Below are 22,363 nucleotides of genomic sequence, written 5' to 3' on the forward strand. Positions count from 1 at the left end.
GGGATTGTGGTTTTCTTTGGGTATATGCCCAGTAGTGGGGTTACTGGATTTTTTCCTCTTTTGAACCTCAGATACAGAGGTGAGTTTATCATACTCCTGTATTCTATTATTCTCATGACTCTAGACCCTTTTTATTTTAGTTTTTCCCTCTCCAGCACTGATATCCACTCCCAGTCTCCTTCCCTTTGAGAGCTTCTATTTAAATATACTTGATATACATCCTTGAATTCGTGTATTTATTTTAGAAATATACACATATCACCTTACAGATCTCATTTGATTTTTTAAAGCTCTGCACTCAACACTGTGTTCCTAAGATCTATGCATGATGTCATACAGATCATTTCTTCTAAGTGCTGCACTGTATTCCATGATAGGCATCTATAACATTTAACTCATCTATTCCTCTGTGACAGACTCTCAGGTTGCTTTCAACTCCCCACTATCCCAAACAATACTATGAATAATAGAATTCCTCTGGGACATACACTCAGGAGTGGGATTCTGGTTCAGAGGGTAGTCAAATCATATGAGCTTTTTTGTTTTAAATCTTAGTTTGGCCACGCCACGTGGCATGCAGGATCTTAGTTTCCCGACCAGGGATTAAACCTGTGCCCACCCTGCAGTAGAAGTCTTAACCACTGAACTGCCAGGGAAGTCCCCATACATGCTTGATATGACTAAGTGTCACCAGATTGCTCCCTTGAGGGATATGCAATAATATTACATGTGCTCACTCACTACTGCTTATCTATTCTCTTAGGCTTATCCAGCCTCACAGTGATGCACTACCAGATCCTTCTCCAGGACCCAGGCACTTGCTCACCCAGTTGTCTGGAGTACTGGCTACTGAGGGCTCACAACATTGTCCCTCCCAGGAATTGCCCTTGACTAAAGGGAGCGGCCTCAACCAAGGTCACACCCTGGGGGAAGGGAGGACCCACAAGCAGATCTCCAACTCAGAGTCTGTTTCTGGAGAACCCAACCTGTGATGATCGCCTGCAGCTCCACGCACAATATTGCCATGGCGTTTTTACACATATCCATTTGTGGACTTTTTCTAGAAATGTTCTGGGATGCATCTACCTACGATACTTAAGTTCAGTGAGTTTTGCCCAACTGTTTTCCAGGAGATCTGTACCAGATCTGCCTCCACACACCCTTACCAACAATTATCATCCATCTTTCTCCAAATACAGCTTTAAGAAAAACTTGCAAATATTAGTAAGGGTTGAAAAAAAATTCAGATTTCTGGTCAATCTCCAGTTTACCAAAATATCCTCAAAGCTTATGCCTCAAAGCTTAATTTTGTTAAAGGGGGGAAAAATCAAAGAATTAACAACTTCAATCTTAATATAAAGAACTCAGATAACCATAATATACTCCTATATCTGATTTTTTTCTGCTTAGGTAATGTATTTTGCTTCTTTAACATATAAAAGTTTTAGGAATAATTTGAGTCTGGTAGATGTACTTATACTATTCACCCTTGATATGAAAACCAGAATTGCTGAGATAGTATTCACTAGAAAATGTTTACCCACATGATATATGCAAATTTTTACTGGGCACAGAGGAAAAAATGAACACTCCATCATTTTTCAATTGTCTGTCCTAATGGAAAAAGATGAGAAAACTCAAATTTTGACTCATTCTCCAATCACTTATCTTGGGGCTTGAAATTGCCCTGAAGACTTGCAATCAGAGGAAAAGGCAGAGATATTATGTCTAGTATATTTACAGGAGGGGAGGTGGGGAGAGACCCTGGACATGAGCAGCTAATCTTATACAGGAGAAGATTCGTACACCACTGAGAGTTGACCTTTGTTCTGTTCTGGACCACAAGTAGATTGCTAGTTCATTTGATTTTGGTTTTGGTTTTGGTTTGGTTTGGTTGGCTGATTCTTTTCAGTAGCTCTGGTCTGTATTTTTTTTTTCCCCTTTAAGTTTGACTTACCTATTACAAATGAAAAATATTCTTGTTTAATAGGAAGGTGCATTGAGATGTATATACATGCTTTCTTTTTTTTTCTAAATTGACTTACTCTAGCAAAGCAATTAAGCAGACGTTTATCAAAGTCATCGGTGACTCTGCCCCCATATTGTACTTCTCCAATCATGTACCGAACCGTACTCCACGACACGCCCTTTATTAAAAATAGAAAAGAATTATTCATTGTCAACCCAAACAAATAATTCTAAACATTTCGGATCTTTCCCTAAAAGAAAGGTCTGGAAAAGGAAGCACTCGATAGACTGCATTTAAAATTACTCATTATCTTATATTAATAACTCTTTTGCTCTTATATAACTGGAACTGTTATGGTTTGTTCACCAAAGAAAAATCTACAATACTAAACTTTGGTGAATATATTGCTCATTGATTATTTAAAATAGAGGGAAAAGAAGACTGTTTTTCAGTCTGTGGATGTAATTACCTGTAATACTCATTATAGTAATGCCAAGCTGTTAGAGAAGAAAAAAGTCACGTTTAGCGAAGAAAAGAGAAAAATCAAGTAATCTATGCATTCTTAGTAATACATTTTCTGAAACAGTATGAGAACAACTAGAAAATTATTCATACGATTTTTCTACAACGTGATTCTTTCCTGTCTCATTATGTGAGCTATGACTACATCAAAGTATTTATTAATTTCCATAGCAATCTTACACTAGCAATACATTTCAAATATTAATATTTTTTTATTTAAAAAATGTTTCAATACATTTGGGTTAGGAGAAGTAAGGATGCTTGATTTTTATTTACTTTCTCGTGGTTAAAATTTTATTTTTCAGCTTCATTGCCCTTCAAAGCAACTGTTTCAAGGTAACTGTCATTTGTATATACAAAAAGATAAACAATCCCAGAATATGAACCCGTAGGATATAATTTTTCATCAAAATGTCATACTCAATTTGAAATCCCTTTGTAATTTCTAGGAAAAATGATGGTTTGATTCTAGATTTCCCCCCTACTTAGATAATAATTCATCATAGCTCACCATCATCATACTGATACTGCAGAATCTATGATTATCTTCAAGATCTACTATGAGAAGGAAGAGAGGGAGAGACAATAGGAAACTCGTATTTACTGAGCCCATAAAAACTCTTATTTATGCACCATACACTGTGCTTTCACAAACACTAACCCATTTATTCCTTACGGAAACCATGGCCATTTTATCAATGAGGAAAAAGGCTGTGAGAGGCTCATAAACTTCCTTAAGATCATGGAGAAAACAGATTTCCAAATCCTTGCAACACATGTGTGAAAGGACAAACAGGTTTGTGTTCTTAGCTCGATGACCTTGAGGAAGTTCTTTGTCTTCGTTTGTCTAGTGCCTCATCAGTAAAATGGGGGTCATAGTAATGCCTTTGGTATCTTCCTCACCGAGATGTGAAAAAATGAGACCCTGCACGCACGAGCACTTTGAAGACTGTGAAGTGCTATACAATGATCAGTGACCATGATTACAAATCATTGCTATTTATCTGCAAAAGCTTAAGCGTCTGTTAAGATGTGACTTAAGTTGCAAAAGGACTTTCACATGGGCTGGGAAATAACAGTCTCACCTCTGAGGAAGTGTGAGTTAGATAAAGGAAGAAAAGTCTGATTTAAGGTATATGTTCTCTTGAAGTGCACTGTGGCACCTGGATGTGACATGAAGAAGGCTGTGGTGTTTCTCAACACAATGAGTTCCTTCATCAGGGCTCTGCCTTTGTTGTGTATGTGCTCAGCAGAGAGAGGTTGGGGCGGGGGACACAAGTGTGAGATGGAAAGTCCCAGCGTGTTCCTCCTGGGCTCCTAATCTAGGGGTGTGAGTGGAAATGGCTGGACCAGTGAACAGGTGACTGGAATGACTGGTCCCTTTGGGGGGAGCTGGGCAGAATCTCAGCAAGACTGCTGTATACCCCAGACCGGGAATGTCTGTAGAACTTTGACTTAAGGACAGCAATGAAAACAGAAACAAGAAACAATTTCACTTACTTTCTTAATATCGCATTCATCAAGATGATTCTGAATGAACTGAATGCTGGCTGAAAAGTCAGCGGAATTGAATTCATAAGGAATATTCCATCCTAAGGGACCAAATTTGCGTCGCTCCTTAAAAGAAAGAGACAGAATTGAATTCATAAGGAATATTCCATCCTAAGGGACCAAAGAAAAGTAAGTATTGAGTGAGAATTGTAAATTGTATTGCAGCTGATTTCTTGTTTTTATTATTATAACATAAAGTACAGTAAAATTAAGGCATGATATTGAAATAAGTTGATGTTGTAAAAGAACAGTATATGATTTTGGATATAGTAACCATCAGAAATATTATTCCTTGGCTCAGGATATACAATGGAGAAAAGACAGTCTCTTCAATAAGTGGTACTGGGAAAACTGGACGACTACATGCAAAAGAATGAAATTGGAACACTGCCTAACACCATACACAAAAATAAACTCAAAATGGATTAAAGACCTAAATGTGAGGCCAGACACTATAAAACTCTTAGAGGAAAACACAGGCAGAACACTCTATGACATAAATCATAGCAAGATCTTTTTTGACTCACCTCCTAGAGTAATGGAAATAAAAACAAAAATAAGTGGGACCTAATGAAACTTAAAAGTTTTTGCACAGCAAAGGAAACTATAAGCAAGATGAAAAGACAACATTCAGAATGGAAGAAAATATTTGCAAATGAATCAACAGACAAAGGATTAATCTCCAAAATATATAAACAGTTCATGCAGCTCAATATCAAAAAAACAAACAACCCAATCAAAAAATGGGCAGAAGATCTAAATAGGCATTTCTCCAAAGAAGACATACGGATGGCCAAGAGGGACATGAAAAGCTGCCCAACATCACTAATTCTTAGAGAAATGCAAATCAAAACTACTATGAGGTATCACCTCACACTGGTCAGAATGGGCATCATCAGAAAATCGACAAACAGTAAATGCTGGAGAGGGTGTGGAGAAAAGGGAACCCTCTTGCACTGTTGGTGGGAATGTAAATTGATACAGCCACTATGGAGAACAGTATGGAGGGGTTCCTTGAAAAACTAAAAATAGAATTACCATATGACCCAGCAATCCCACTACTGGGCATATACCCAGAGAACACCATAATTCAAAAAGACACATGCACCCCAATATTCACTGCAGCACTATTTACAATAGCCAGGTCATGGAAGCAACCTAAATGTCCATCAACAGACGAATGGATAAAGAAGATGTGGTACATATATACAATGGAATATTACTCAGCCGTAAAAAGGAATGAATTGGGACATTTGTAGAGACATGGATGGACCTAGAGACTGTCATACAGAGTGAAGTAAGTCAGAAAGAGAAAAACAAATATCGTATAATAACACAAAAATGCGGAATCTAGAAAAATGGTACAGATCAACTGGTTTGCAAGGCAGAAATAGAGACACAGATGTAGAGAACACACATATGGACACCAAGTGGGGAAAGCGGGGGTTGGGGGCGTGGGGGTGGGACGAATTGGGAGATTGGGATTGCCATATATACATTACTAATAAGAAAAAAAATCAAATTGTACACTTTAAATACATGCAGCTTATTGTATGTCAATTATATCTCAATAAAAGTTCTTAAAAAAAAGAAATATTATTCCTTGGCTCTAGATAGCTTACATAAGCAAATCTCCAAATATTTGCCAAATTGGAGTTCTTGGGTTTAAAAAGTCTAGGCCTCCACTGTCAACTCAAAAAAGTACAGTAGGTGCTCAATAAATATCTGCTGAATGAATTCATTTATTCTAAATTGGACTCTTGAAAGTTTCAAATGTTAAGTGTAAGGGTTTGAATTCTTTTTTTCAAGTTGAATAACTTAAGCACCTAAGGGCATTTAGACTCCCTGCTAGTTTCACTTTGTAATCTTGCAGTCTCAGATTTTGAAAACTAAACATTTTCTATTGTAAAACATGACATATCTCTCTTAAAACATTCATATTGGGGCTTCCTTAGTGGCACAAAGGTTAAGAATCTGCCTGCCAATGCAGGGGACACGGGTTCAATCCCTGGGCTGGGAAGATCCCACATGCCGCGGAGCAACTAAGCCCATGCACCACAGCTACTGAGCCTGTGCTCAAGGGCCCAAGAGCCACAATTACTAAGCCCATGTGCCGCAACTACTGAAGACTGCATGCCTAGAGCCAGTGCTCTGCAACAAGAGAAGCCACCGCAATGAGAAGCCTGAGAACCTCAACGAAGAGTAGCCCCTGCTTGCCACAACTAGAGAAAGCCTGTGCCCAGCAGTAATGCAGTAAAAAATAAATAAACAAATAAACAAAAACAAATGAATAAAATTGCAGAACTTATTAAAAAATGTTTTAAAAAAACATTCATATTGCCCTCGTTTCTTCTCTCCTGTCAAACAGTGGCTAACCATTTCAAATCCCCAAATTACTTGTAAATAATCAAATGGGACTGGGGTCAAATGACTCAATTGCTTTGATATTCTGGAGACCATTTTAAAGGTATGTGAGTATTAGACCTGATATTTCCAGGCTCTGATCACCTAGCAAACAACACAGATTAACTCGAACATTACCATACCATCAGCTTTCCCTGCCTCAGCACACATTCAGTCTCTCTAGGAAAGGTCCAATTATTTACTCAGGTTAGCTCCTTTGAGCCCAGTGCCTCCCCATGTGGAGAACAGAATCCTGATACATCTATGGGAAGATGTAATTCTACTTCTCTACCTCTAAATGTATACTAACTTTTCTTTCTCTCTTTTGCCTTCCCTAACCCAACACACACACACACACACACACACACACACACACACACACACACATTGTTTTCACAAGCCATTCCAATACTTCTTCCTGCAGCTGTTCCATGCTTTAGATCTGAATTTAAAGGAATCTAAATGAATTGCTGTTTGGACAAATTCATGGACAAGTCAGAGAAGAAACTGAGAAAGTGAGAAGATTTAATTACTGATTTTTAGGATATGCTTCTAAAATATTAAATAAACCATAAAAATTATTAAATTATTTTGGGTTCAGATGTCCTGGTCCTGGGAGATCAGACTGAGGGCAAACATATAAATTTTAAATACATTTAAAAATGTAAACTACTACCATTATTTCTAGAGCTGTTCTTCTCTAGGTTGTCAGGTGTTAGACATTTGTATGGTGTCACTCCCCACTTCTTAGCTAATTAGACCAAAGGTAAACAACCAGCCCAAGAAAAACCAACAATATCCTTTCTCCCAGGAATTTGGACTTAGAGTTCGGAATTGGTATTCGGAGTCTGTCCTAGTCAGAGCTTAAACTAGAGAGGTTTGTAAATGCGGGAGCTGTGAAGCACCGTTCCACCTGGAACACAGAGAAGATGAGGAGGAGCAGCAGGGTCAGGAGGAGGCCTTGACCGGAGGCGACATGTCTCCCATTTTTGTCTCCCCTTTTGCACATGCACCTTGGGAAAAGGGTCATGGTTGTCTGATACACAACCATGTTAGCTGATTGTTATCAGAATGAAAGGCACTCTCTCTCACTCTCCAGAGGGTCAATTAGGAGGCTGACATATAGTTTTGAATTTCTCGAATGGATCTCGAAAAGCACTGAGGTGAGCCTCCTCCAGGTTGCTTTAGGAGCAAGGGTGGCTTGGAGGATCTTTGGGATATTAACACGAAAATGCATTCAGCCAACCCTTGAGTCTCTGGAATGTCTTCCATCTTGAGGACTTCAAAGAGAAGAATGCCAACCACTTACAAATCAAATGCAAATCTTCTTCCATTTTTTAAAAAAGGAGAATCAACTCTAAAATAGTTTTACCCATTTTGACTTATTTTTTAAAATTTACTGTTCAATTAGATAGGAGACTGAATGAAGAACAATTCTTCCTTTCCAATTACTGCAGCTGCTTAAATTGGTTCTGTGGAAACATTCCCATTTACATGCACTGAGCAATTGCAATTGCTCCTTAAAATGTGATCTTTGAAAATTGTTCTAATGCTGAGATTTGCTTCATTTTATGTTACTTACTATCAATTTTTATTTTTAAAAAGTTCACTTTTTAGGTGGCTTCACTGAAGTCACAGACTATTTTAACTCCTCTTGGGGAAAAAAAGACAAAATATAGCGCCTTTTCCTTTACAAATGAGGTCATTTAACTTCCTTGCTATTTTTTTGTACTCACTGATCCCTATAAGTGACAATAAAGAAAAAACAACCCCTAAGTATCGCCTTGGAATAATATCAGGATGAACTCAAACCACTGGGACCTAAGGACTTACTTGGAAGCTCAAAACCAAAGGACTTTGCTAGAATTTGGAATATTTGGAATCTCTCCAATCCAATTAGTATTTTTGAAACTACAGGACGTAATATAATAGAAAAATATTAGAATCAGTGTATTTTCAAGAAGTTTTAATCTAGTTGAGAAAATAAGACCTAAAGACAAGGAAAGGATAACATGGTAGTAAGTATAATTAACTGTCAAAATTTCACAGATGATAAGCTTGAAGAAGACATTCAGTCAAGGGCTCCTGGTAAGAATGAAACTGAAGCTGGTCTTTGAAAAGAAAGGAGAAAAGAATCCTGGGCTTGGCGAAGGTCAGGAGCAAAGGCAGGCGTGCAGATCTCATGATTCATCCAGAAGGAGGCTGCAGCGCTGTGGCACTGTTGCAGCAGAGGACAGTCTCTGGTGAGCAGCTGGAACCACATCCCTACGTGATGATTCAGGGACGAAACGTAGACAGATTTGAATGTCAGGGGAAAGAGCTAAAGCTTGACTCAACAGAAGAGAGCTATTATCCATTACTAAGCTGGAGAGTGATGATTTTAGGAAGACTAGTCTGCTCCCTGCTGAAGTGAACCAATACGGTTCCTTCCTTTTATTCCAAAGAATACATAAAACACAACTACTAGTGAGATATGGAAAATCTGGAATCCTCCTTAGAACACCGAAGAGAAGTTGTTCAATGCAGTCATTACTTTAATGATGTCAAAGCTATTTCCGGTTTTATGTTAGAATCTACCTCAGTCCAATGATTCCCGCCTCCCTCAGTCCAGTGCAGAATCACTTCAGTCCCATTTTCAAAAGTTCTCTTTGGAGCATCACACCCTATTTGTTTAATAACTGGAGCTAACATAAAATGAAAAATACAATCTATATAGGACCATATAAGGGAAACTTCAATAGGTAAAAATAATTAACAGAAATGGTCAGAAACACTACAGAGGAATGTATAAAAGAGCTTTTTAAAAATCTATATCATGTTACTGTAATTATTTTGAAGAGATTTGTATTAAGAACTTTATAATCACGCCTCCTCAAAGTGAGAACTGGTATACAGACTTAAATTTGAAGGGAGTGTCTGTCAAGGCTTAAACCTAAAAAAAAAAGCCAGAGAAGTAAATACTTCTCTGAATGAAGGACTGTTAACAGTGGTACTCCCTGAGCCCCACAGATATGGCCATTTTTATTAAATATTAATAAATATTTATTTTATTAATATTTAAGAGCCATGGTAAAATTTCCAAGTTTGCAACTGCCACTGCAGGCCCTTAGAGCTCCTAATCAAAGCCTCTTGCAGTAAACCTCACAAAGTTGTGTATAAGCCATAAGAAATGTCCCAAATGTGGGCCTCAATGTGGGCGAGCCAAGGGGAGGGGGGGAAATATGAAACCATGAAAAGGACAAAAAGTGATTAGACTCCTCCCTTAAGGGCAGTGACTCTTTGGAAGTTATTCTCCACTCTCATTGCATAATAGAATCACTTGGGAAGTTTTAAAAAGGTCTGAGCACTTGACTCTGATGCCTCCTCCAGGGGACTCTGGGGCCCAGGCGATGGCTGAGGACCACTGCTTAAGAAGTTCACGGGTCCAATGTGCTGCACCACAAGGGGCAGTACACTGACCATCAATAGGAACAAAACAGGAAACATTATTGTGACCTGCAGGAGGTGTTGGGAGGAGACTACAAATGGAATTGTTGAGTTTCAAAAGACCAAGACTTTGGAGGAAGGTATATTTAAAATTAAAATCCTGAAGAGTGAATGGGGCTTGCTCTGAAGCCCACAACAGTGCTACAATGGAGTTTCTGGCAAGATGTTGAGAGAGAATATTGAGGCCAGAAGGAAGTTTCCCTCAAGAGTCATCTTCACGAGGATGCAGAAAGGTTCTCTGGAAGTAGTGGCCAAATAAACAGAGGCATGCACCATGGTGCTGGGGATGAAAGGCTCCCCCAGGGAGGGCAGGAGGGCTGGCTGGCCCAGGCAGAGACATCAGCCAACTGCAGTGAGAGTGGCGCTGCTCCAGTAACCTCCCCCGGCCAATGTGGATGCAAGTTCCTGGAGGAGAGGGGAGGGAAGCCAGGGGAGTGGGGAGCAAGCAGAGCTTAGTGCAGGACTGGCTGGTGCATCTATGCAGGTTCCCAGGGCAGCACCCAGGGCATCTCCTCCTACTGGGTAAGCCTGCTACCATCCTAAGACACCCTCCACCACTCTTCTACCCACAAAAGTTGTCCTTGACCAGCCAAATCTACTTCCCTTCCTTATGATGGATGCTCAGAATGAGGGATGCTTGTTTTGTCCTCTGCAACAAGATTTAGGGTCTGCATAACACACAGTGCCTTTGAGTTGGGGTGAGTTGATAGCATGATGCCAAACCATGACTCGGTAAGAGAAACACACTGGAGGGCAGGCGGGGTTGGCTATTTTACCACTAGGTCCTGCATTCTCATGTATGATGGACTCCAGCATGAACCCCTTGTAACTGAGCAGGACCCTATGAGGCTTTCTCAGAATAGACTCCCCCATGTCCCCTGCCTTCCTTTTGTCTGTAGGAAAACTTTAGTCAAAGAATAAATTTAATCAGAGAGGTGAGAAAATACAAAAAGAAAAAAAAAAGACAATAATAATACGTTAGTCATTAAACAAAGTCAAGGACCTTTAGTTCTTCCTTAAGGACTATAGATAATATTCTGAGCCATGTCCTTTGAGCTGTTTTACAGATACTGAAACACCCACCAGGTGGAAGAAATTAACTGTATACTGCCCACAAGCACATAGACCAGCTGCAACGATTGATGATGTTGACTTTCGATTACCTCACCACCAACCAACCAGAAGAATGTCCATGAGCTGACCATGCCCTGCTCCTTGAACACTATAAGACTCCTCACTACCCCCTCCAGGGTGGTACACATAGTTTTGAGGGCATTAGCCCAGTGTGGTCCCCTCTGCCTGACAAAGCAATAAAGCTATTCATTTCTTCTTCACACAAAACTCTGCATTTCTATTCGGCACCAAGTAGAACAGAGGCCAAGTTTCAGCAAAACCCTCCCCAGCCCAGAAGCTTCAGATTATGTGACATGAACCAGTTCCCTCTTCTTTTTTTCAGTCTCTGCAAGGACAAAAGTATATACATCATGAATGCATAAAGCAAGGGATATATGGGTAAATTTGGAGGAATCAATTCACAGATTAACAAATCAGGTACTTGGCTATTATGTCCAACCCTAGAAAAATATAACCCACAACCTGTCTATTCAGAACAGCCCTTCCTATAACAGTTGTGTCTTAAACTCTACTGTGCACATGAATCACTTGGGCATCTTATCACAATGCAGATTCTGATTCAGCAGGCTTTGGGTGGGGCCTGAGATTCATCTCTTACAAGTTCCTGGGTGATACAGATGTTGCTGACCCAGGACCACAAGCCTCTAAAGAATTCTGGATTTTTCTATCAAGCTGGCTCTATCCTAACCAAGAAAAGAATATGTTTAGGCAATGTCATAGTAAACATTTCTGAAACTGATAAAACTAGAACAGAGGGAAAAATGTGTCAATTATCTACACTCCTTGTATAGTCATAGAACTGGACAACAAAATGTTAGAAACGGAAAAAGTCTTGAAAGATCACCTCCTTCTGCCTCTAAACACACAGATGGGGAAACAGAGGCCCCGGAAGGGACATAACTTGACCAACCTTACATAGCTAATTGATGTTGCAATGAGCTTCAAGTCCAGGCCTCCTGACTCTCCATGAAGTGCTCTTTCTAACACAATATGATTGAATTTTAAGAGATCTTCACAACCTTTTTTTTCATAGACACGCCCTAGCAATGGAGATTTCTTTTTTTCTGTTTTAACCCAAATACAAGTCACTTTAAGTACAAGCACACTTTGGCCCCATGACTGGCCTGTGGTCCTGTTCTTCTTTTCAGCCCTTGGATAATGGCCACTAAAAACACAGGTTACCATGTGGACCATATGGAAAATATTCCCCAATCGTTTGTCTGTGATAAGCACAGTGGAAGAGTTGAATCATCACTACTAGGAAAAGAATCATAAAATTTATTATTTGTGAATTGGGCATTAAATAACAGAGTTTAAAGCAATATTTGCATTAGAGTGTGATAAGGTCTAGCAAACCCAACAATTCCCAGATAAGAATGTATGAAATCGGCTTCAGTGACTTGAAAGATGTAATTTACAATCAATTCAAAGGCCACAATGGAACTTAGTAAAAATAACCACCCTCAAAGTGTTTAACCTGATTTTAACTCTCTCAGGGTTGGGGGACAGATAAACACTAGCTGTCCCCTCTATACAGCCCTCTCTGTCTGTCGGGCAGCATGAAACCCAATAAAATGGTGGGGACAAGGAACCTGTGGGTAAATACGCCCCGTATTTTCTGGGGTGGGCACCAAATTTCCCTCCACCTTTGGGCAGGGTGGAGAGAGATGAGGCCAAGGTCTGCTGGCCACTGTGCGCAGCTGAACCGTGACTCCTGGTTTAAGCCAGTGGATTCATTTTGTCCTCACTCCAACCTTAGGGAAAGAAGAAACGTAGGAAAGAGTTAAAGGAGCCCCTGTATTCCTCTGTGAAATCAAGGAGCGAATCAAGTACATTAAAATTATACAGCTTTCAAATATAGAACAAAATACAAAAGTCAAATATAAAAGAAAATAGCAAAATGAAAAAAAATTACCATAGAGGTGTTGCTGGGCAGCCATAAAATTATTAAATGACTATATAAATACACAGTAAAAGCAAATAACAAACAACCTGGAGAAGAAATGTGACCCCTGTGACTCCTCTTCCCAACACTACTGCCACTGTCACCGGCGGGAGGAGGGTTGAAACGTACTTGCATCCAGGGCAGGCAGCATGGGGTCTGACTCCTAGATCTACCGTTTAGGAAGGAACTTAACCTCTCTGAGTCTCAATTTCCTCATGTTTAAGATGGTGATAAATCCTACCTTGAGAGGTGGTTGCTAGTTTTACATGAGATAGTGTATGTAACATTCCTGGCCAGCATAGGCACTTTCAAGACCTATCACAGTAATCTGTTTGTTCATCCCACAAATATTTATTGAGCTCTGGCAATGCCCCAGCTGCTGCCGTGACGGGGGGGAGACCCAGCAGTTGCAACAGTACAAAGTCACTGCCCTGGAGAATCTTATACTCTAGGTGCCAAGGCAGGGGGTGGAGACAGGAGGACACATAAGTACATAAACAAACATGCATATCCTGTGCCAGGTGGGCAAAAGTGCCACGAAGGAAAAAGAAAGCAAGGTGAGGAGGGCAGACAGTGCAGCAGAGAGGCAAACATAATATCATTAGCATCCTCTAAAGGTGCAAACTGCTCTCAGAAGTTACCTGCACGGTGGAGTGTAAAAATGCTACAGTGTAAAGCATGGGCTTCCACATGGGTAAATTACTGATATCCAGAAGGTCTTGATTAATTCCGGCAAATGTTCTTTTCAAACCTGCACGAACACCTTGGGGTGGCTCATTAGTGAATTTGAGAGAAGTCTGTCATAAAAAGCAAAGAGTAGTTTTGTTTCTATAAATTACTGTGAAGACTAAAATAGAAATTACAACACATCAGACAACAATATGCTGATGGTACATAAATGGGCACCGTGTAAGCTAGCTACACTGATCAGAGCTAAAACCCAATAAATTAATACTGAGTCTTACAATGCTTCTGTGGGAATATTTACCATATAATCTTGATAATTATAGTCAAGATGTTGATGATAATGGCATAAGATTTTGAAATGCAGCCTTTACTGGACCAAAAAGGCCTGTTATGTTTGCCATCTTTCCATAATGACAATTGTGCCATCTTTATTTGTTTAACTCTCAAGGAAAGGACACTCATCTCACAGTCACAAACCTGAAGCAATGTAATGGGAAACCGATTGTGGGGCTCGGTAGTTATCCACACGCGGAAAGTATCATCGCTCGCATCAGTGGTAGTTAATGTCTCTAGCAATTCTTCCATGAATTCCAGGCCAAGGTGACAATTCTGCAGTAATACCCAGCCACCCTGTATTCAAAAAGGATTTCATATTAACTCCTTATAACTTTTTGGCTATGATTTTAATAAAACAAAATATACAAGCAATTTTTAAAAAAAAAACTTTTGCTCAGAGCATGTGAATACTCTGCTTTGAGCACATATATTTTAAAGAAATTATTATATGTCAATACAATCATTTTTTTTTCCTGCTAGTTGTAAAGCTGGTTACTTGGAATCAAGTGGTTCAAAATGACTGTATTCTGCCACCCCTGGTTTAGAAAGGAAACAGAAGTTAAAACTTGAAGTCAGACTTCTTTAAGTACAGTGTGTGCACCATCTAATGGTGGAAATGGGTATTTTGGAATTTGTAACTTAAATTGTCCTGCCTAAGGTAAATCAAAAGGGACCCACCCCCAAACCAAGTTGTCCATTGTCACAAAGACGTGTTACCTCACGAAAGTTGGAGGTGTCGACAAGAATTCATTAACAATCAAGTTAGGAAGAAAAGAGAGAATTTTATTTGAGCCAAACTGAGGATTATAGCCTGGGAGACAGACTCAGAAGCTCTGAGAACTGTCCTGCCTGTTCGAAGTCAAAGGCACAGTCATGTGTTTTCGAGACAAAGGATTCTATGTATCAAAATGACATGCTGTTCACATGAAGTTCACCAATGATACACAGTCCAGCTAAGCACATACAAAGCCATGACCCCCTGCAGAGTTGGAAGAGAATGCTAATCTTTTAAGAAGTTACACAGCTAGCGCCAGAAGAAAGGAAAAAAAGTTGATCTTTGTGTTGGAGCAGGCATTCCCATCTTTGAGGAGGTCTGGTTAATGCATAATGCAGATGCAAACTGTACACTAAAAGGGGAGGGAGGCGGCCCAAACAAGCCTTAAAATACAAATTTTATTTCACCAGAGGCGATACATTTGGTGACATTTGCTACCATAATACTAAACCTTATTCTTTGTCACCACTCCTCCCAGATATTCCTGAAACCACAAAACATACAAGCACTATCTAAATACTTGATAAAACCTTCTTTAACAATATGCTACATAACCAGCACAGTTCCATAAGAGTATAGTTTATTAGCCAGACAATATTCTGATATACTTACATAATGAGATCAGCTAAATACAGCTACAAATTACTGAGCTAAGTATATATATGGTAAGGCTTGTATTATGCCTTCTACTGCAAGAGAAAATAGACCTCAGCCTGGTTTAAGCAGCAAAGGGGACTTGTGGGTCTAGACAACCAGGGTGTCTAGAGGAAGATGGACTTTGTGGTTGGTTTGTGTGATCATGGATCCAGTTACTCTCTGATTCCCTCCTTTGCATTCCATCATATCAGCTTTATCCTCAAACTTTCCTGGCAATGTGGCTGTAGCTATTCATGGGTTATTGTTTGTTTGGTTTTTTTGATAATGCTGTTATTATCAATATTTATCCCACCTTGAGACACAGAACATGGAAGTTATAAAAAGCTAATATTCCAAAGAAGGTTAATGTGAATGCTGTATTCAAATTTAAAAGTTTCTCACTCATGGAAACTAAAGAAATTATTTAAGGCCCAAAGTCAAATTGTCAAATCACTCAATACAATGGATCATTTGACCCGAGTAAAAATAATTATGTATAATTGCTTTGATATATATATTAAATACAATATATTATTGAATTTAATTAAGTGGTAAAGATTAAGGCTTAGGGCACTTGAGAATTAATGACCAGCCTGAAAATTTGATGAACCAAGCAGAGTTTTAGCCCATTAACCCTCTCCAGTCATTAATTCCCCGGGGAAAAGCTGCACCAAAGTTGCTACGGACATTATGAGGTCAAAAGCTTAAAAATAAACCAAGATCTTATTTTACTTTTATAAATGGTGCAATTTCTTATTGCTGCTGAAAGTGCTATCTACCAACCATTTCTACAAAATTAATGTCCTGTGTATTTATTAGGTGTGATGAAAAATATTTCTCAACATTCCATCCAGCTTGCAATTTTCAATAAAAACCATTATCAATATTTAAACATAACACTCGCAAATATTTTTTATTTGCCTGAAACTATCTATTAATGAAAAATGAAAGTCTCACTTTAACTGAAAATTGAAATTTGACTGTCTCAATCTGTCACTTCTTAAGCACTATGTATTAATATTGATCATGACATTCCAAGACTGCTGGAGCTGCATCTTTTAGGAATCAGAAAGTGTGTCTGCCGAATTATCAAAAAATACTTAGTGAAAATAAAATGGAGCGTATACTATAGAAAATGGAACAAGTATTCTGTGGTGATATCAGGAGCAAACTAGCTGGAGGTTTAATAGGTAATCAAAGGTTTACTCTATACACATAAATAAAAATGGAAGATAATGACTGAGCATCATAAGCAGAACACTTTACCCATCACTGTGGTGGTCCTAGGAAGACCAGATGGCCAGAGGAATAATATCAAAAATGTTGCATGAAGAGTAGTTGTTCTTTGCTTACATACCTGCTGCATTGACATCTGAATCAGTTTTCGAGCATGTACTTCTTGTCCTTGTCCCATTGAGATAGTTCTGCATTCTGTAACACAGAAGGATCACTATGATAAAACATAAATTTTATAACAGGATTGGGACAAAATATTAATTTCTGCATGGTCATAGTCTCCCTCCCTCCATGGCTTCTAAGGAGACTTTGTTATTCAAACAAGTCTGGCTTTTGGTTGTATTGATGAGAGAAATGAGTGGAGCAGAAACTGGAAAGAGAAGGACAAGGAGAGAAAGACAAAAGGCACAAAGGCAGGGCTTTTAGAGAGTTCTGGGGTCTTTGGAGATAAAGAGGAGATAGACTGATGGGGGGAGAGGCAGCTATAATGCTATCATAGGCATTCAGAAGGAAAAAGAGTTTTTGAGTTTTGCTCAATTTTTTAAAATTAATTATTATTGGAGTATAGTTGCTTTACAATGTTGTGTTAGTTTCTGCTGTACAGCAAAGTGAATCAGTTATACATATACATATACCCACTCTTTTTTATATTTCCTTCCCATTTAGGTCACCACAGAGCACTGAGTATAGTTCCCTGTTCTATGTTTTGGTTAGAATTTTTTTTCAGTGTTTTAGCAGATGTTTAAGTAAAGATTTAATTGGCTTTTTATTCTTTTAGGATGTAAGCTTGCAGTGTTTTGTCTGTCTGTTTGGGTTTTGTTTGCATATTTCTCCATTTTCCAAGATGGAACTTGTGGCAGCTAAGCCTCTTGAGGGCTACATTCAGGGCTAACTGCTCCTCAGGATTAAATCACCATCTTGGAACTGAGCGTGAAGAAAAAGTGGAGACCACTCCAAGATTAGAGGTGTGATTATAATTCAGCAGAATATACACGATTTAGGCTTAATAGTGAATTTGATGTCTCAGGCAGAGAACCACACTTGTACCTGTCATATGAATTTACTAAATTGCAGAAGTCTCTGGATCATGCTTGTGAAACTAGAATTGGAAATTAATTTTTAAGCAGGTCTTTGTGGACCCAGGTCTTCTTGAATTGTAGAGGCATGATCTCTAGAGGCACAGGGAAAGGAGGTCAGTGGAGACATTGTGAAGCAGAGTATAGTTTTGCCCTACTCTACTGGAGGAGCCTGAATCCTCAGAAAAAAATGGCTGCTATGGTTGGGCAAACAATGAGGCTGATTTGGAAACTGCTGGTAGAAGCTACAGAGGATGAGAGAAATTCATGGGGTGGAGCTTGAAGTACGTCAGGAACCAGAGAAGAAGTTGCCAAGGCACACCATTTAAAATATAGCACCATGGGATTAATGGCCAGAGATTCTATGAGGGTTCACAGGGTGCAGCATTAGGAGTAATTGTGGACTCAGGGTCACAGGGTGAAACTCTGCAGTGGTTGCCTGAGAGAGGATGGCAGAGCCCTGCTTGAAGAACTGGGAACTGCAATTGTCCAAAGGACACTGAACAAAACTGGATTTTCCCACCAAAGCCCTCATGAATGTCTCCTGCTCAAGGGGAACCAGGCACTCTAAAAAGAATCCACACACCCTATAAAAGGAGAAGAAAGGGGAGGTGGAACTTGAGTGGACTCCAAATTGTACAAAGAGATACTGAGCCCCTCTTGTTTCAGAAGAACCCACAAATGTTAGGTAGGTCAATGGAGGAAGGTTTCATAAGGACAAAACGTATTAACACATGAGCATGAGCCACAATCTATCTCCCTTGTCCTTCCAACTCTTCTGAAATACACCTTTTAAAAGGAAGAACTGGTTTTTGTTCAGGTGGCCTGAGTTTCTTATCTTGACCAGGGTAAGTGGTCAAGAGGAGACTTAGACGTATTCCTTCAAAACAGACCCAGAATCTGACCACTTCTGGACATCTACACTTTTATTCCTAGGTCCATCACCTGTTGCCTGTATTCTTACAGTAACCTACTAACTGATTACCTCTCTCTCATTCTTTCCCCTACTAGCTATTCAGCAGACAGAGGAATTCTGTCGATTACTAAATCAGATTACGTCCAACCTCTGCTCAGAAACATCCAATGGCTTCTCATTTCATTCTGCACAAAATTCAGAATCCAATTCAAATTCTTACCTCTAAGACCCTACCCAAGTGGCTCCCACTGCTGCCGCACTCTGCACATACACACACACACACACACACTTTTAGGATCTTACCACCATTCAGTCACTCTTCTCCAGCTGCACTGCCCTCCTCCCTCCTCCCCAGGCACACTCCAGCCTCACCTGTATTCCCTCTGCCTGAAGTGTGTCTCCTCGAGCGCTCCACTGACTTAATTCCTTACATCTCAGGCCTTCCTTACCTTCTAAACAAGGCCTTCCCTGACTGTCTGATCTACTACAGCATACCTACCCCTGTCACTCTGTCCCTTATCCTACTTTTTCTTAGCATATTATATACTTTTTAGCATACTATATATACTCACTTGTTATTAATTATTGTCTGTTTTTCCCCCACACTAGAACATCAGCTCCAAAAGGGACTTGCACCATGGTGGCTTATCCAGCACCTAGATAGTGCATGGCACTCAGCAGATGCTCAATAAATACTTTCTTAAACTTTAAAAATTGAGATATAATTCACATATCATAAAATTTACCCCTTTAAAGTCGACAATTCAATGTCTTTTTTAGAATATTTATGGAGTTGTGGAACTATTACTACTGTCCAATTTCAGATCATTTTCATCAACCCCCAAAGAAACTTCACATCCATTAGCAGTCCCATCACTCCCTCCCACTCTAGCAACCACTAATCTACTTTCTATCTCTATTCTAGACATTTCATATAAATGGAATTACAGAATATGCGACCTTTCGTGTCTGTCTTCTTTTACTTAGCATAATGTTTTCAAGGTTCATCCATACTGCAGCATGTATCACAATTTCATTCCTTTTTGTGGCTGAGAATTTGGCAGTGATGTACAGATATACTATATTTTGTTTATCCATTCATCAGCTGATGGACATTTGGGTTGTTTCCACCTTTTGGCTACTATGAATAAAGCTGCTATGAACATTCACGTATAAGCCTTTGTGTGGATATGTTGTCAATTCTCTTAGACTTAGCAGTAGAATTGCTGGCTCTTATTGCAATTCTATGTTTAACTTTTTGAGGAAATGCCAGGCTGTTTTCCAAAGCAGCTGTACCACTTTACAGTCCCATCAACAACGTATAAAGGTTCTAATTTTTCCACATCCTTGCCAACACTTGCTAATGTCCATCTTTTTCCTTATAGTCATCTTAATGGAAATGAAGTGGTAATTCACTGTAGTTTTGATATCCATTTCCCTAATGACTAATGATGTTGAGTATCTTTTCATGTGCTTATTGGCCATTTGTATATCTTCGTTGGAGAAATGTCTATTCAATTACATGGCTCATTTTTTAATTGGGTTATTTCACTCTTTACTGTTGCATTGTAAGAGTTCTTTACATATGGTGGATACCAGATCCTTATCAGATATATGATTTGCAAATATCTTCTCTCATATTGTATTAATAGGTTGTCTTTTTCACTTTCTTGATGCTTTTCGTTGAAGTGCAAAAGTTTTCAATTTTGTTGAAGTCCAATTTATCTATTTTCTCTTCTCTTTCCCACGTTTTTAGTGTCATATCTAGAAAATTACTGCCTAATCCAAAGTCACAAAGATTTACTCCTACATTTTCCTCTGAGTTTGATAGTTTTAGCTCTTACGCTTATGTCTCTGATAATTTTGAGTTAATTTTTGTATATGGTGTGAAATAAAGCTCAAACTTTATTCTTTTGAAATTATTGATAGGTATTACTTTTTCCAGCACCATTTGTTTAAGAGGCTTTCCTTTCTCCATTGAATAGTCTGGCACCGTTGTTGAGAATCAATTGACCAAAAATGAGGGTTATTTCTGGACCCCCAATTCTATTCCATATATATATGGAATTCCAGATATATATATCTCCTTATGCCAGTACCATTCTGTTTGATTACTGTAGCTTTGTAGTAGGTTTTGAAAATCAGGAAGTGTGAGTCAATTTCCACCAAAAAAAAGGTAGCTGGGATTTTGAGAGGGGTTGCTTTAAACCTGTTAGATCAATTTGGAGAGTATTGTTATCTTACCAGTTTAAAGTCTTCCAGGAATTCCCTGTCAGTCCAGTGGCTAAGACTCAACACTTTCACTGTCCTGCCCCAGGTTCAGTCCCTGGTCAGGGAAATAAGATCCTACAAATCACGTAGCACAGCCATGAAAAACAAAAGAAAAAAAAAAAAGCCTCTTTCTATGCATGAACATGGGATGTCTTTCTATTTTTATTAATATCATCATCATCATTATATCTTTTTAATTTTTTCAACTATGTTTTGTAGTTTTCAACACATGTTTTGCACTTGTTAAATTTATTCCTAAGTATTTTTTATGATATTGTAAATGAAATTACATTCATAATTTAATTTTTGGTTTGTTTTTGCTAGCATGTAGAAAAACAATGGATTTTCAAATGGGTTTTCAAAACTGTGTTCTGCAATCTTGTTGAACTTGTTTATTAGCCCTAGTAGCCTTTTGTTGTACTTCTTAGGATTTTCTATATACAAAATCATGTCATCATCAAACTGAGATAGTTTTACTTCTTCTTTTCTAGTGTGAATGCCATTTATTTCTTCTTCTGGTCTGACTAAAACCTCCAATACAGTGCTGAGTAGAAGTACAAGTAGACATTCTTCTCTTGCTCCTGATGTTTGGGGGAAAATATTCAATCTTTCAACATTAAGTATGATGTTATCTGTGGGTTTTTGTAGTCGCCCTCATCAGATTAAAGAAGTTCCCTTTTACTCCTAGTCTTTTGAGTGCTTTCATCATGAAAGAGTGTTGGATTTCTTCAATGTTTTTTCTGCAACTATTGAGATAACCATGTGGTTTTTGTCCTTTATTAATATGGTGTACTACATTGATTAGTTTTCGTATGTTTAACCAACCTTGCAATCTTGGGATAAATCCACTTGGTCATGGTGTATAATCCTTTTTATATGGTGCTGGATTTGGTTTGATAGTATTTTGTTGAGAATTCTTGCTTTTATATTCAAATAGGATATTGGTTTCAGAGTAATATGGTCTCATAGAATGAGTTGGGAAGTATTCTCTCCTCTTTTATTTTTTGGAAAAATTTGTGAAGAATTGGTGTTATTCATTAAACATTTGGTAGAATTCACCAGTGAAAGCATCTAGTCCTGGTATTTCCTTTGTGGGAAGTTTTTGGTTACTGAATCAATCTTTTTACTTCTTATAGATCTATTCAGGTTATCTATTTCTTCTTGAGTCAGTTTCAGTAGTTGTCTCTTTCTAATAATTTGTCCATTTTATCTAGGTTATATCATTTGTTGGCATGATTGTTCACAGTATTATGTTACAATCTTTTTTATTTTTGTCAGGTCAATAGTGATGTCCCCGATAAAAGAAATTTTCACATATTAAGATACGGGAAAGTCATTCTGGCTTTTAGATGTTTACTTGAATTTTATGCTAACTAAAACAGTCTGTTTGTGGCCTATCAAACATACATTGTACATCTGC

General features: G+C 38.7%; 1 protein-coding gene across 1 annotated transcript in view; it reads right to left on the bottom strand.

Moving 5' to 3' along the window:
• The window catches only part of DNAH8 (dynein axonemal heavy chain 8), a 291,803-nt gene that overhangs the window by 36,694 nt on the left and 232,746 nt on the right, over positions 1-22,363 (bottom strand). Inside the window, exons 82-86 of the mRNA XM_057698986.1 lie at positions 16,802-16,875; positions 14,175-14,327; positions 13,652-13,807; positions 3,992-4,108; positions 2,046-2,147 (exon numbers count right to left, since the gene is read on the bottom strand). Coding sequence (XP_057554969.1) covers positions 2,046-2,147; positions 3,992-4,108; positions 13,652-13,807; positions 14,175-14,327; positions 16,802-16,875 — 602 coding nt within the window. The remainder of the gene's footprint in view (positions 1-2,045; positions 2,148-3,991; positions 4,109-13,651; positions 13,808-14,174; positions 14,328-16,801; positions 16,876-22,363) is intronic.

Source organism: Hippopotamus amphibius, chromosome 11, assembly GCF_030028045.1.
Source record: "Hippopotamus amphibius kiboko isolate mHipAmp2 chromosome 11, mHipAmp2.hap2, whole genome shotgun sequence".
Taxonomy (NCBI): domain Eukaryota; kingdom Metazoa; phylum Chordata; class Mammalia; order Artiodactyla; family Hippopotamidae; genus Hippopotamus; species Hippopotamus amphibius.